Source organism: Macrosteles quadrilineatus, unplaced genomic scaffold, assembly GCF_028750875.1.
Source record: "Macrosteles quadrilineatus isolate MER2022 unplaced genomic scaffold, UCM_ALF_1.0 Scaffold_7__1_contigs__length_78375512, whole genome shotgun sequence".
Lineage (NCBI taxonomy): Eukaryota > Metazoa > Arthropoda > Insecta > Hemiptera > Cicadellidae > Macrosteles > Macrosteles quadrilineatus.
Genome location: NW_026542600.1, coordinates 75,625,619 through 75,642,762, shown reverse-complemented (window position 1 = coordinate 75,642,762; position 17,144 = coordinate 75,625,619). Strand labels below are relative to the sequence as shown.

The following is a 17,144-nucleotide window of genomic DNA, read 5'->3' as shown; positions in this document are numbered from 1 at the left end:
ACCAAGTCAGGTAGAGTCGTAAAACCTAGGCAGCTTCTAGACTTGTAAGTAGGCCTATCTTAGTAAAAAAAAAAAAAATAAATAGATAAAATAAAATAAATAAATAAATCAGTGCAGCAGCTATATTTAGAAAATTATATAATTTAGAAGAAATTTGTTTTGGTTTTATTATTGTTTCAAAATAAAGTGGTAATGTAATTATTTTATTTGCAAAGAAGGGAGATGTCATATATGTATGTTCTTATTCTAAGTTTCATTATTATTTAAGTTGAGTTTGATACTCTGTGGCGAGTCTATATAAGTAAGACCAATTGAATTCTCGATCTCTTTGTTACTTATTGAACTTAATAAAATGGCTGTAACTGAGTTGGGACTATTATTAAAACATCCCATCATTATAATCGGTTAGGATAGAGTTCAACTTATCCTAAAATAAAATAAATCATAAAATAAAAGCAATATTAATTTTTATAAAATAGTTACTTGTTTTGACTTTTTATAGTAATAAAACATTCCTCACACTGCTTACACTTATCAAAACTTCTCAAATATTATTAAAGTAATATTATTAAAATAATTAAAGTAATATTTACATTTATAGAATTAATTAAATAAGAACGCCTTCGAAAAAGGAAACGCAACTACAACACGTTCCTGTATTGCGGGTATTGCATTGACTTTCTGCAGGCGTTTTTAATTTTTTTTTTTTTTTTTTTTTTTTTTTATTCTCGTCTCGATAAAAATCTCTGCCAAAAAGACATCTCATCTCGTGTAACGAGAATTAAAATTTCCCGAAAATTTCCCGAAATTTCGAGACTTGACCATCCCTACTTTTCTAGACGTAAACATTTTAAAATCAGATGGCACGTTAGAGTTTGGTATTTACAGGAAGGAAACCCAAACAGATTTAGTTATTCCAATGGACTCGGATCATCCCATGTCCTACGAAATGGCTGCCCTCAGATCCATGGCATACAGGCTTTTAACTTATAATTTGTTGCCCACAGAGTTTCAAAAAGAAAAATCAATTATGAAACAAATTGCCTACAACAACGGCTACAATACAGATTTAATTGATAACATGATAAGGAAAGCCAAGTTTAAATTATCAAGGCCACAAACAAATGAGAGGACTGGTCAACCACACAAGTTCATCCCTTTCAAATATGTAAACAAAAACTCGCTTCACGTGGGTAATATTTTTAAGAAGTTTTCTTACATCCCGGGATATAAAATAAGCAGGAATTATGGTATGAAACAAAAAGAAAAACATAGTATTGACAAGGGGGTTTATCTTATTAAATGCAATGATGGAGATGATTGTGATAAGGAATATATTGGACAAACTAATAGATCTTTCAAACAACGTTTTAAGGAACATAACGCCCGAAACCAAAAAAATCCCACGTCCAAAGTTGCCCAACACCTGAAAGAACATCCTTCCCATAATATAAGTTTTGATAAGTGATAACGCTCAAATGTCGAAAATATGGGAGGAGTATTTTATTTTTAAAAAGGTCACTTCAATGGGTAAACATAGCTTATTAAATGTTAAAGAAGACTTTTCTGATAAAGTTACCTATCGTCTGTACAGTAGACTAGAGGGGGAAGAGGTTACCACGGATAACACAACCTATCGTCTGTACAGTAGACTAGAGGGGGAAGAGGTTACCACGGATAACACAACAGCTGATTAAGACAAGATAAGGGAGGAATGACCAGTAGGCCTACAACCTTGTGCGGTATCGCGTGTCTTCTCCCGCTCGCTTGATGTACAGTACGTGTGTGACCATGGTTGTAAAACTGTATATAAATATATGTTTCATGAACTGTGTTATATGTTTTGTAAATTGTGACAACCACTTCTGTGGACAATGTTAAGACCTGACAATGACAGCGACTGAAGATGCATTGTAATTAATGGGAAACGCGTCTCACAGGAGATAAGAATTTTGGACACCTTAGGCTACCAAAAAGGTAAAAATACTGATAAAAATAGGTGTCTAGGCTAATATCTACAAACTTACTTATTCTTTTTGTGCCTTCTATTTTTATTCAGGCAACTTTTATTTGTTCTCAGGCGAATACTCTCGGCAAGGATATCCTTCCTGACAGTCAGGTACTGAGTTGAACTCCTTTGAGTAGGTTGTGCACTGGGTTGACATTGCACCACATCCCTGACGTTTACTGGCTCCATCAATAACGTGCAGAATGGGTGAAAAGCCTGAAACATAGTTCTTAGTTTAATTTTTATTTTAAATCCAGCCTGAAAGTGTAGGTTTGTCATCACAAAGGGCCCCCACTCAAACTTGAAAATGAAACCCAACGGTTTTTCACAGTAAAGTATATTTTTTTGTCGTAATGAGTACCGAGAGCTTGGACTACATAAACTTTTTAGAATGTATAGTTTGCATTGAATGGCAGTCTCTGCTAACTGAGACTCAGTCTCAGCTGAGCCTAGTAACTGAGGATGTCACTTTATAGTAAGGGCGAAACGTGAAATACAACTGACGACGCGGTTGACGCCGTAAACCATCATCATGGATTTCAATGACACCGGCCGCGAAAGCCTACGCATGAAGATTAGCCTATCAAAGTCTACCGTGATTGCAACCAAACCTATGACATCATCAGATAGCAACATCATCGTCTCCCGCGTTCAAGGCCCATTTCCTAATATCTCACACGACCCGTGGTGATCGTGGCAAAATACTAGAGATATATCTCTTGCGGAAAAAGAAACGTCATTATCGTCTTCCGAAATCATGGCAAAATATTGAACATCTCCTGCGGTCGCTGAGATATCGTCATCGTCACCCGCGGAGAAATGTTCTCATAGATATCCGCGATCGGGGCAAAAGCCTAGGCCTAATCTTTAAATTTTTTGAGCATGATCCTCGCTGACATAAAAGGTTTTACTTTTAATTGGAAATTATTGTATTGAGTACGGAGAAAATCAACTTGAGCTAGATTTTCTGACTTTTGTGCTTGATCTCTCAAGCTTATAGGCCAGGTTCTGCTCGGCTCAAAAATCGACATTATATAAAAATCTACAGTTTTCAAAGCAACCTGATTTTGAACCGATCTGATTTGGCCCGAGGCCATTGTGTGAGTTACAATTTTTACATGGCTCGATGTAAACAAATCTAAAGTGCAACCTTCTAAGTTAATAGTAAGAAATTACATTAAATTAAAATCCTTCTTTAGCATCAATGAAAGAACGGAATTATTTATTAGCTAGTGTCCTACTAGCCACCTAGGTTAATTCTCCAATTTGATCGTAAAAAAATTATCAAGTTCATTTTGTTGAATCAGCATATAGGGCCCTCTCTGGTGTACCTGCCGGGGGCTAGGAGGATTAACATTAATGTTTTATCCTCCTAGGCCGGGAGCCACATTGGTTCTAAATATGGCAATATTATAGCACCTTCACTCAATTGCAGTAACATCATTTGCTGATGATACGGCTATTTCCTATGTAGAAATTTGATCGTCAAATTCAAAGTGTGTAGATTGTCTAGGAAAACAAGCTGCTTGTGCCAGATCAAAATGTGCTATTAAAATGAAATGAATGAGTGCTTTATTTAAACGATAAGGTAAAATGTACATCCAAAAACATTACACATTGAAACTATGGTTGGTAACAACCGTCTGTTTGGTTGACACAATTTTCTTATTCTAAAATGAATATGAGTCTTTAACAACATTTAGCACAAAAAGAAATGAACATATTTTATAAAATAACTAAAATAATAATAAAACAGAATTAGAATACTCAATAGTCCACAAAACATAATACAGAATTAATGATCATAATCACCATAATCATGATCATAATACAGCCATGATCACCACTATGTCCAGTTTTGGAACAAAAAAAACCTAATGACTTTTAATCAACAGTCGTCCTTCTTATTACTAGGCAATCACTATTAACTTAATCTACCTAGCTATTAACTAATATTACTAGGGATGGGATTAAATTTAATTTGGGATAGGCTATTAACGGGATGGGGATTGTTCCGACCCTCAGCAACTTTGATGTGTTAACAGTGACAATGATGACGCCTCTGTGATTCGAGAGATGTCCTGTAATGGCGATTGGCAACGATTATGTAATGGCAGGAGATATTCACGATGGTTCTGCCAACCCAGGAGGTGATGATGTAGTCTCTAGTCGCAAAATATTCACAATGACATCACAAACACAGGACATATTTAATGATAGCGCCGTGTTCACAAGAGATGTTTACAAGGGCTTTGTGATTGCAAGATATGTTAAAGATTGCCCAAATTTCACAAAAGATGTTTACGATGGTGTCGTGATTGCTGGAGATGAAAAAAATGGTGCCGTGAACCTGTCACATGTTAATGATGGCTCTGTAATTGATTATCATGAAAATTTAGTATGTTATAGTCCTTTTAACTCTTTACAAAATGGCACAACCCCCATTGGTGTCAAAATTCCAGTTCAAAATTTATGGTAACTTATGTGATTTTTCCATAAATTGCTACAAAGTAACGGGAAAATCAGATTTTTACAAAAACAGACTTAACAATTAGGATAAAAATTTAGTAGTATGTTACAGTCCTTTCAAATCCTTACCAAAATGGCACAACTCCCAATGTTGTAAAAATTACAGTTCTTAAGTTATTACAACTTTTTTGACTTTTCCTCTAAAAATATCATAGTTACTGCCACCGCTTGGCATTGTTGAAAAGCTAATGGGAGAAAGTATGTGTGAGATTGCTGACCATTTGTTTTCTACTGGTGATCATATCAGACCTTCAAACCCTACATAGTTTGAAAAATGCAGTCATATTTGGTTAAATGCCTCTTTGTGGCTAGCTAGAGGTGGTTTTTCTTATTTTTAATACATTTATTTACAGGTAAAATGCAGAATAGTAGTTTACGCATGCGTTAAGTTAGTCTTTACGACACGAAGGCGAGTGCCTTGAAAACTTCTACGAGTGTCGTAAAGACTATTAACGCGAGTTGCGTACAGTACTTTACCTACGACCGTTTTTTAATTACTAACAATCTGGTTTTTAATTACTAACAATCACTACTCATAACTTCTTAGAGAGGTTATGTTTTCGTTTAATGTCATTGCCACTGAAAGTGATGCAACGACTTATTGTTTAATCAGCTGATTACATGTAATTACGTGTTTGTAAAACTTTGTTAAATAATATGTTACCTTTTTCAGGGAATAGGTTCTGCTAGCAGCATTCTTACCATAAATATCAGGTACAATTAGGGAAATATTGCATATTTTTTTTGGACGACTGAATAATATAGTGAAACAGTTAATTTACAGTTAGATTTCATCATCGAATATGTGGTCCACAACGAGTTAGGTGAAAAATTGGTTAAGAGGTTTTCAAAATAAACCAGAGAATATTATCATTTATCAGTTTAACCTTATTTTGTTTCATCCATTTAATGAATTACTGGTATGTAATTTCATACCTTTGTTTCGATTTTGGTCACAAACGATTAGCACAAACCGTTTGTGCTCTCATTTCCATCTCGTCAACTTTGCTTTCACTAACTGACATTTAAAATCTATTTAATCTACCTTCCTTTAACTTCCACTAACTTAGGTTAAGAACAGGAACAAGTCGGATCAACAATTAAAATTGCCAACTGATCAGCTGATCAGCTGATTAGTTGACGTTTGAAACATTACTATTTTACTTATTTTCTCTCAATCCTTGAACCTCATTGGTCCGTTACCTGTGTTGTTATGAGAAAAACTATGCTGTTATGAAAGTAAACAGCTGTTAAGTGAAACTTTTCAATTCTAAAAACTGAACTGAAATGGCTACTTTAAAAAACGGTTGTAGGTAAAATATATAATTTTTATTTATAGATAATTTATAGACCTGCAAGAATATTTAGTATTTACCCAAGGTTTCAAAACAAACCCTTTTTGCCCAAGGAAAAAAATCCCGTCTTGAAATTAAATTACAATTCCATTCATCTCTACAAATGACTATGAACATACCATAAGAGCAGGGTAGTGGATCATGTTGGGAGTCAGGTAAGGTTTCAGCAGTTCCTGGGCCTGTGACTGCTTATTGCGACACAACATCAAATGAGCTGCCTTGTGGAGAGGGGCATCTGGTGTATCCGTAAATTCTTTTAGTATGGTGCATTCATCGAATCCTGCACGGCACAAAAACCCTGCCTTCTCCAGCTTAGCTTTGGCAGAGCCCAACTTGATGGCATGGTCTAGTACACTGATGACCATTTCCACACCCTGAAACATGACAATTTTTATCCTGTTACAATTTTTTTAAATGTAATCACCTCATAATGTAACAATACTGATACATTTAACTAATGAACCTTGATAATTTGCATCTTTCCCAGCAGAGTCCCAACTGTTCCAAACCCAAATATTTTGAAAATCTGTCTATTCCACACTTAAGTTTGAAAATTATTATTATTATCCTTAGCAGTCACGGCGGAAACGAAAAACATCTTCCATGGTCACTGTGAAATCATGGACATTTTTTGGGGTCTTCTAAATCATCATCTTCTACCACAACCACGGCAAAACCGTGAACATCACCTGTGATTGCAGCAAATCTTTAATCACTCATTTTCACAGACTTTTTCTGCAATGGCGAAGGAAAAAGTTCAGTGCAGTCATGACATTACAGCAAAATTGTCAACATCTTCCACAGTCAGGACAAATTTGTCATCAGTTTTGCAGTTACAGCAAAATCAAAACATCAGCTGCTGTGTCAGAGATGTCATCATTGTATCCCTCAAATGCAACAAAACATTCCTGGTTGCGAGTATAATTATTACAGAAATCCACTTACTCCAAATCCCTACCAGAAGGATTTGGTCTCAGTGAGTTCAGAATAGTGGGACTCCAGTGTACACGTTAGAGTGTTGTATCATGCCGAATATAGCATACTAACTATATCATATGGCTTAGTTAAAACTCTTTTGAGCAATGGAAAAATTTTTTTATAAAACATTTCAGAGTAAATTAGATATTCTTGATCAAACCGATTAGTGAGTCGGTGGCTCAGTCGGTAGCGTCGCGGACTTCGGGCCCAAGGCAGCGATGTCAGGGGTTCGGATCCTGGTTACTGCCGATAACATTTTATCAGTACAGTTCACCTTTGTACTGTACCGGCTCACTCCTTGCTTTGCTGTAAACGATCCACGCACGGGCGCTTAGTCTATGTGGATGGGCAAATGCAAGGTTAAAAGAGGCCGCCAACCTCTTTTTAAAAAAAAAAAAAAAAAAAAAAAAAAAAAAACAGTAGTAGTTTTAAAGCTGATGCAGAAGCTTTTGTTGAACTTGAGTAGATATAAAAAAATAAATAAACCTTTGGATCATCTTCAAACAGTTAAAAAAACAATTTAACAACAACACAAACAAACAAACAATTTGTGCCAGTCTACCTACAACCGCTGCCGTGCCGTGTCATGATAGCGCTATCGTGTTATTACGTGTTTAAATGTTTCGTGTTCCGTGTTTTGTTCTATGTGTAAATTATTTGATGTTTTTGACAAAAAGCTCCGACGATGTTGCAGTGCAACGAAACATGTAAGCTTTGAACAACATTAGTTGAAAAAGACACAATTTTGGACTACTGACGGAGGTAAGCCTATATAAAACAATTTAAGCGAATTTAAAAAAAAAATAGGGAATAAGCTATTACTGAAGGTCTTGTGGTAAGACTTAGACCCAGGACCGATTTACCTTTTTGTTTTGAGGGCCTAGAGGACAAAAACATTTAAACCATATAGGCCTAACCATTTAAAAAATGATTTAGACCAAAGATTTATACCATTTAGAATTCATATATATATTTTGTATATAGGCCTTTAAATTTCTTTATTGTAAATTAGTTCACTTATGAGGACTACTAGACTAAATAATAATGATTATACAGTGACATTAAAAAAATTAAACAGCGTAAGATAAAATTTTGCGACTTCAACATATGATAGCTTTTTGCAAGAAATCAAAATTTTGCCCCCCCCCCCTTCCCCGTTTAGTTGCCTCCTATCTACTCTTAAAGGGCCCCCCCTTCCCCTTTAAGAGTAGATAGGAGGCAACTAAACGTTTTCAAATGTAAAGACCATTGTTGTGACCCCTCATTTTAAAGGTCTTAATTAGTAGAATACAATGCGGCAAATTTGAACTCAAACGCATAACCGAGGCAAAAATGGCAGCCGTTCAGAGATATCTTCCATTTTGAATCTTTGACGGCTCTCAATTTTTACTCAGTTGTTCTTTTGAGCTCAAATTTTTGGCATAGTATTCCAGTAATTAAGATATGTAATTTGATGTGAATATTGACATATTAATTTCTTTTTTCAAAGGAGAGGAGGGAAAATGATTTTACGCACACAGGTAGCCACCCTGTAATGTGAGACTCCTGAAATTATCATACTACTCACTGAAAACCCCCCTCTGCTCTGTTGGACACAGACCTGCAATTGTTTGTCACATTACTTCAAGTAAGGCCAACATGTGACTTAAGCCCTCAGGGCTCGCACCGTTTCTAGCATTTAGATTCTTATGACCTACACCGCATCCCGGTCAAGGTCAAGCTTCTTGGCGCGGGGAATAAGCTGGATGTAATGTGATACACAGGTCCAATTGCGGTCCAATTGCCCTCACCGTCCGTCATCATCGGTATGACCGTGTCCACCGACAGCAGACCTACAGACTGCTGAGCCTCCAGACGGGGCCTTTCCCAATGCTGGCAGTCAAAAGAAGTATGTTCCACGTCATCGAGAGTGCCTGGGCAGTATATACAATCGGGTGACACGGCTTTATCCATCCTGAACAGGTAGAAATTCACCTCTCCGCACTGCCGATTAACCCATGGTTGGACTTGCTGTATTTGTCACCTGGTCCAGCGTCCCCGTGTGTCCTGTTCCCAGCTCTCCTGCCACACACAGCTGGTAGGTGCGGGTGCATTCCTCAAATCGTGCCTGGTCCTCCCCAAGGCCCTGGAAAATTGCTTTTCTCTCCGCCACCAAAGGTTTGACGGGTATGACTCCAGCAACCACCAGGACGACGGGCTCGGACACTGTTCGGTAGGCAGAAGCTACCCTTAGTGCTGCCTGACGCTGCACTTGGGCGAACCACGTCCTCTATACCTCCTTATTGAGAGCATCTGCCCACACCTCCGCACCGTACAAGAGTACGGACTGCACCGAAGACATTAATGGCCTTCTAAAACTGGACCGAGGCCCTCCGACATTGGCCATCAACCGGCTAAGAGAAGAAACCACCCTAGCGTCCTTGTCCACTGTATGGAAGATCTGATCCCGTCAGCTAAGCTTGCTGTCCACCATGACCCTAGGTACTTAGCAGAATGAATAATTTGGACCTCGACGGCCCCCACCCTCAACACGGATGGATGATGTCAATACGTTTTTTGTCAAAACCACGGTCTCGGTTTTGTTCAAAGCAAGTAAGAGACCATGGTCTGCCATCCATGCGTTTATGGTGTGCATAACTCGGTTTAGCTTTAGCTGAGCCAGCTCAACTTTATGTGCAGCTATCAAAGCTTTTCAGAGGTCTGGGTCGAGTATAGAACCTTGAGCAGCACCAGAAGTGACACTCATCATCCGCAGGCCATCCATAGTGTCATACGTGAGGAGGTGGAACTGGAGATAAGCTTTTATAATGCCCATGAGGTATGCCGGAACATTCTCCAGAGCGTCCAATATATCACACCACCTCACGGAATTAAATGCATTTCGCACATCGAGTGTTACGAGCAGCGCAATCCTACAAGAGTAGTGGTTAAAAATATAAAATCCTCAGCTCTCATCACGGCTTGCTTCACCTCCTCAATCGCGTCAACATGAAAAAAATTATTTTCATTTTAGGCTATGGAGGTTGGTATTTCTTTATTTCTTGATTTACGGCAGGGAAATCTGTTCTACAGTAAATGACAGATCATTATTTAATATAATTATTTAATTTTTCAGAATACAGAATTTTAACAGAAAATTTTAAAACCGCCAACTAAAAATCTTGCTATACCAAAGCCATTAAGGTCATGAATGATACATTATTATGGTAAGGGAAAAAGGAAACGGTGATATAAATAAGTTAACACAATCATATAACTTTTTATTTTTGATTACATAAATTAAAGTTTTTGTAGGCTTGATTGTTGAATTGTAGCCTGTATATATTTTTAATAACAAAATGCAAAATCTCAGTTATCAGAATTAAATTATGTCAGAGTGTAAAAAAGTCATAAATAAATAATATACTTTTTAAACGGTGAATTGGGGAAATCTGAAATTTTTTTTGTTATTTAATTAGGCTACTTCTATGGTATTTTACTCATTAGGACATTTTTACTTATTAGGAATAGATGAAATCAGAATCGACATATCCCTACTTATATACATTTTCAAACTTTAAAAAATGTTCTGGTGACTATGTTGAAATGGTAGTTTTGATAAATAAATAAATAAATTACTATACTATTATATTAACTGTTGTACCTTTTTTAGTTATCATTGTGTCTGTCAAAACATATAATGTTTTATCTTCATATGCAACAAAAATTAACTATTTTGCATTCAAATATGTTGTTAAGTGTCATATTATTCAAAACTTGTTTATTTAGAAAATATTTCTAAAATGTTATAACAAATAAGAGGTGCTAAAATAAAGGAGCTAAAGAGACTGAATTGAAAAGTAAGAATAACACTTTACCTCTTGATCCATATTTGGTTTTTGCACCTTCTCCCTCCTTTGTTGTGCCCATCTCATCTCATCCTTCATCTCTTGCTACAAAAATTTATAAATATTAATCACAACTCAATCATTTTTCAAAGTTGCACTGATAAAATCTCAGCTGTTGAAGCAAAACTATAGGCAGCCAGCATATTTTACAAGATCTAATTTTAAAAATCGTAGAGGTCCTACTTTAATTTAGCTAAAACTATAAATAAACCAAATTTTTCATGAATACACGTAAAATATTATTTAAGCCTTGTGCATTCTCAATTTTAAAAACAGATAACTGGAATGACGAGTGTTGTCCATAAATTAAGGTCTCCACTTAGCTAATGTCACAGCCAAGTGACCTAGTTGAAACATAAGACCTAAAGCAGGGTTCACACGAGCCACACATCTAGCTGACAGATAATGACTAGCATTCCTCCCAACCCGGTGACACTACAGTTCACAGTTAACACCAGCGATGAGTCCACCCACTAGATCGCAGGCGTGACGTAAATGAATTTGCATCAACAAGCAATGGTTTCGATACGATGTTTTGCTATCAATATTTCAATATTTGATGTTTTTTGCATCAATTGTCAGTGACGGAATTGTTCTTACAGATGGTTTCTATTTGTTCTTTCCAATTTAATTTAGAATCCAAATAAAACCACAGCAATTTGATTGAGTTTTTTTTTTATTTCATTGGAGAGGCCAATTAAAATATTTTGTTTTTTATCCTGATTACATTTAAGCTTATTCGCTGAAAAACAAACGGAAGCTAGGTTTATGGCTTTATTGGTCATTGTATATAGAGTATGAATGTCTTTATGGGTGGCAATTAGGGTAGTATCGTTGCATATATTACTGCGTCAATCCCCTTGGGGCAAATCATTAATACATATTAGAAATAGAAATGGTCCACTGACCGAGCCCTGTGGAACATCAGAGACCACCTCTCTTAAGCCAGATTGCATCCCACCAAATGAAACATACTGCTTTCTATTACTTAAGTACGAATGAACAAAACCTAACTGTGCATCCTCAATGCCATAAAATTTGAGTTTACTAAGCAAAATATTATGAGGAATACAATCAAAAGCTTTTGAGAGGTCAACCAATGTGAGAGAAACAATTTCTTTCTCCTCAAGAGTATTTATTGTTTTATTAATAACTTAGAACTGCAGAAGCAGTTGACTTTCCTTCCCGGAATCCAAATTGCAAATCTGACAATATATTATTGTTTACAAAGTGCCCATTTAATTGTTCATAAACCACCGATTCAATGATTTTTTAGAAGATTGAGACGATAAATATTGGTCTATAATTTTGAGGCAATAGTTTATTAAAATCCTGGCATTCTTTTATATACACCCCTGTATTATGTAGTGACTGAAGTTCACAGCAGGCTGTATATTTAATTTTACTTGCCTGCAATCTACATTAATTGAAAAGACCAACATAAGGATTGCAAAATTTCTAATTTTTAGGGTCTTAAGACAAGAATGACAAAGGTTGTTGTCAGCAATTTGACGCTGAAGTGTTTACTTACCCTTATTTGCAACTCCATGGATAGAGCCATTGTCCTGAAGGTATATGCAGTGCTTTGACTTACAGTGGAAATTTTTCTGAGTACTTCTTGAGCCTCCTCCATCCACATCCATTCCCCATCACTCGGTATGATAAACAGCTGTTCTGCCAGCCAAGCCGACGCCTCGGGTCTCCACAATTTCAAAGGTTCTATCAGACTCCTAGAACAAAATAACCAAATAAATATAATATACACTTCCAATCAAGCTCTTTAAAGTGTATTTGAAGTGTTATTTTGCTATATCGCTGTATGTTAATGATAGATAGTAATATTGTGATACAATAAAAAAGATAAAATTTAAGAGATGGTTTAATGAGCATGATTTTCAAAGAACTGATCAAATGTAAATAGATGATTAACAATTAATGTAACATATGATTTCATGTGCAGATGGCAGGCAGTAGAGAGTATACATCCATAGAGTAATTCTAACACTGTAAATTTCCGTTTTAGGCAGACGTAAATCATTGACTGTAAACTAGGGATGGACTGGTCTCGAATCTTTGAGAATTTAGCGAGATTAAAAAAATCTCGTTAGTTTGAGTAAGAATGACTTTGCAACAGGACTTTTCGAGACAAGATCATTAAATTTAAAAAAAAATTAAGAAACCCCCTTTGCAAATGAAACGCAACATAAACATTCTCATGTATTGCGGGTATTGCAGAGACTTTCTGAAGGCGTTTTTAAACTGTGTACATCTCAGTAAAATCGGTTTATCTGGTACAGTAAAGTCCCGCAAACTCGGCTTAATGTGGACTGGAAGGGTGTCGAGTTTGTGAAATGCCAGGTTATCGGGAACTAGGGTTAAAAATAAGGACTATACAATTTTTAAGCTTTTAACCTCCCTTTTTTATATTACAAGTCAGTATTAAGTCATCAGATATAGTACAAAAATCCTTGGTACGAGTTGTGAATGATTTTACTTGAGCTGGCTTGAGTCCATGTTTAACTCGGACTCAAAATATCTCTAATTTTCTGAGCCAGGTGATGGCCGAGTTATCCAGACTGCCGGGTTATCGAGTGCCGAGTTTGCGGGATTCTACTGTAATTCGTTTATTCGTTATGACCCTGGTCCCATTTATACCGGATATAATATGTCTTACTGAATATGATATCATTATCACTAAGGTCAGAAGTAACAAGTACAAGCTACTACAATTTTCTGTTGTCTCTTATAGACTGTTTTTGTTGTGATACAGTTAGGTGTGGTGTGCATGTTACAGTTTTACATTAAAGATATCTCTTTTGAGGTTAAGCTACATTTAACTTTTGCATCCTCATATTTCACGAATTAATAGTGAACATATTTCAACAGTGTTTAAATTATGGGACAACATCAAATCTGAAGGTGATAAAAATTAAAAATTTGAAAATAATGCATTTTTGAAAAAATATATATATAAACTCAATAATAGATTAGTTATAGTTACATGAGAGTGTAAGATTTAATATACATAACAAGAGGAAATTTAAAAGCAAAACCATATATCAATTAACCCCTTAACCGCCACGCACGAGATATGCCGGGCAATACTAGTTTTCAGAGCAACCGCCACGTACGAGTTATCTCGTGTTGACGTAATCAGCTGTTGTGTTTTATTTTTAACAGCTCACTTCCCGCCTTATCTCTGATATACGTACGTAAACAAGTTGTTGACAGTGCTGCTTGACTAGTGCTGCAATCTGGTGGATTTTAGTGGTATTATAGGTCAGTAATGGTCCCGATCAGTTCCGTTCGTAGTTTCAGTAAAACTCGTGCTTGCGGAAGCTTACGTAATGCTTACGTACATTATGCGTGTCATTATAATTGTGATTTTTGGTGGTTATTTACTTGGTAGTGTTGAATGAGTAGTAAATATTAGTGGTAATGGCTGGTGACATGCTTGAGGATGACGATTTATTAGAATTGTAGACTTTATTGTAGGCCTAATTTTTATTATAGGCCTAACTCAAGAAACCCCCGAACCCCCCCCCCCCCCAATCTCAAATTTTAGTATTGTTAAAGCTTAATGTTTTTGAAGATGTCTACAAACAATATTGATAACTATTTTCTTTAAAAAAACAACTGGTACAATTTTTTAAATCACAAGTAAAAATCTTCAAAAAACGGCAAAAATAAGTGGCAATGGCGGATTTTGACTAGGCTACTTAGACGGCGGTTAAGGGGTTAAAATCACTGAGTTAAAAGAATTCAATCTCTAACGGTTTAATGCAGAGACAAACAATAACAAACATTTGAGAAAGAAAATAAATAGTATCAATAAATATAAAAACCTAAGGAGAAGATAACGAAAGAAAAAAGTTGAGAAATTAGGTTCAATGAGAGTTTAGATCAAGGAGAACTGACAAGAAAGTGAGAGAAAGAAATATACAGTCAGTAGAACCTTGATTAACTGTCATCCCGCAACAGTACTTTATTTTTAAATGTGATTTTATTTTACTGTACGAACATTGAACAAGTACATTATACAAAACAACAGTTCTGTATTACACTAATAAGTAATTAAATATAAATATGTATTATTCACTCATTCAGGCTTTAATTTCTTCTTAAAACATTTTACATCAACTGTACAAGGACAACCAACTGGCCAAGCAACCAAGGTACTGACCAACCAAGGTATCAACTGTACTGTGTACTGTACAGGTTTACAACCGGATTTCTTTTATACGTCTACTAGGTTTACCGTCATGGTCCCAGTCCCGAGAGATAAGGGTGCCCAATAATGTTTTCAGAGTATTGTACTTGTACTGTACAAGTACAATTATTGTTTTACAATATTGTTTAAAGTATTTTTTTAGGTGGTGTTTATTAATGAGATCCTCAATAATTATTGCAACAAATATTATTGCACTCAATTTTCTATTTTTTTTACCAAAACATTTACCAAAAAACACCCCGACTCAAAAGTCTAATTACGCCGAACACAGCAACCACAACTATTCAAAAATCAAAGAAAATATGACAGTAATTCACACAATGCAACAATATAGCCAAAACAACAGCTCTCGAAAAATTTTGAAATATATAAGGCCTTTAAATTAGAAACAAAACATATTTTAAATGACAAAATCAATAGTCAGGCGAACGAGTTGTTTGACACTATCATCAAATTAGACAGAGAAGGAAACCAGAAACCACCGATCAGCTGATTTTACATGACATCACCCTGACCTTCGACGGAACTCCAGTCGCGGCCGGCTCGACATAAGCGTGCACGCATCGCGATGGTTTCTGTCTGTAAATATAATGTGTTTTTGTTTTGTGTTCGGTAAAAACTTTATGTATTTATTATAAAGAATCATTTTACGAGGATTAGCCCGATGATGTGACTGTCGTCACGAAACCGGTCGTCATCTAACAACACCAAAGGATATTGAACAAGGTAACTGTTTATTTTATTACAAAAAACTAAACATTTCTTAAAAAGTCTGAAAAAATTTTTAATAGACCTGGCCATGTATTCTTTGGATGAATTAAAAATGGTTATATCTTAGTTTAAGCTTTAGTTTTAGTTTATTTGCCACTATTTATGTACAAATAAGGAAATAAGTATTTTTTATAAATATTCTTGACTATGACTAAACTTCTCACTAATATATAGGAGGCCTCAAAAAGGTTGTGTTTTTCATTTAATTAATTTGAGGTATCAAACATTCTACCAACTTAAAACTCATCTGGTATACAGTTATAAGAAAATGTAAATACATATAGGTAAAAAACCCACAGTTTCATTTGATTCTGATTAATAAGAACAAAATGGTGAAGCATCAAAATAACAAAACTGTAGTCCGTTCACAAAGTGTAGGCGGTTTGAGGGAAAGTTCCCCCACCACTCTTTTCTGCTCTATGTAGGTTGCAGCTGATTGACGTTTTGACAAATCTCAGCTGTTGAGCTATGTTTAAATGGTAGGATCAAGACGTGGAGGGATACATTTCTTCCCCTAAAACCGCCTAAATTTTGTCAACAGAGTATAGCAAAAGAGTGCATAACAATTTATAGGCATCAGTTAAAATGAAAGATTTTGAATCTAATCAATTTTATTTATCAGTGTAAAAAAATCAAGAATGAATTGAAAATGTTTTTGCAGGTAAATAACTTCTTCAAAAGCAGTCCACTATTTTGTTTCCCTATTTTGTTTTGATTGGTCGGAATCAATTGGGGCCTGGGGATGTTTTTATTAATACATGTGTTTGTTGCAGCTGTTGAGTTTTAAGTTTGTTCAATGTTTCTGATATATTAATTCAAAACCTCTTCGTGGAACATCCTATATATACCTGTATATAACAGGATATGAGGAATATGACTTGTGGCTACTTACAGGATACTACAGTTTTGTAAATATTAATTGACAAATTGTTGAGAAAACGTGCAAGGTTCCTACAAAAGACAAGCATATTGGTAAAGAAGCATGTAAAACATACAGAACCCATAGAAAGAGAACACCAAACAAAATTACTCCTAAATAATAGAATATAAGAAGTGGTTGCAAAAATGTATGGAAAATATTACAGCAGTAGTGATGTGGCCTTTCTGTAATAGAACCCAGAAAGGTGTACAGATTCTAGGAAATTTCTATAGCCCCTCAACCGCAGAAACTCGGCGAGATACATTTTGACCCGAATTTCCAGGCTAGATCCAGGCTCTGCTTGATGACTCAAAAGCTTGTTTAGAAGATTCTCCTCCTGTATCCACTTAGCACCTGGCCACTGCTCTAGGTAACGGACAGTACCTACAGAAAAAAATGTATAGATGAATCTTAAATAAATACATTAGATAATAAACTTCTTGATCAGCACTGTACGTGTTCTTAA

General features: G+C 35.7%; 1 protein-coding gene across 1 annotated transcript in view; it reads right to left on the bottom strand.

Moving 5' to 3' along the window:
• Nucleotides 1-2,023: 2,023 nt before the first annotated feature.
• The window catches only part of LOC128999087 (uncharacterized), a 50,135-nt gene continuing 35,014 nt past the window's right edge, over nt 2,024-17,144 (bottom strand). Inside the window, exons 12-16 of the mRNA XM_054425442.1 lie at nt 16,843-17,062; nt 12,289-12,487; nt 10,728-10,802; nt 6,012-6,266; nt 2,024-2,224 (exon numbers count right to left, since the gene is read on the bottom strand). Of these exons, the coding sequence (XP_054281417.1) occupies nt 2,024-2,224; nt 6,012-6,266; nt 10,728-10,802; nt 12,289-12,487; nt 16,843-17,062 (950 nt within the window). The remainder of the gene's footprint in view (nt 2,225-6,011; nt 6,267-10,727; nt 10,803-12,288; nt 12,488-16,842; nt 17,063-17,144) is intronic.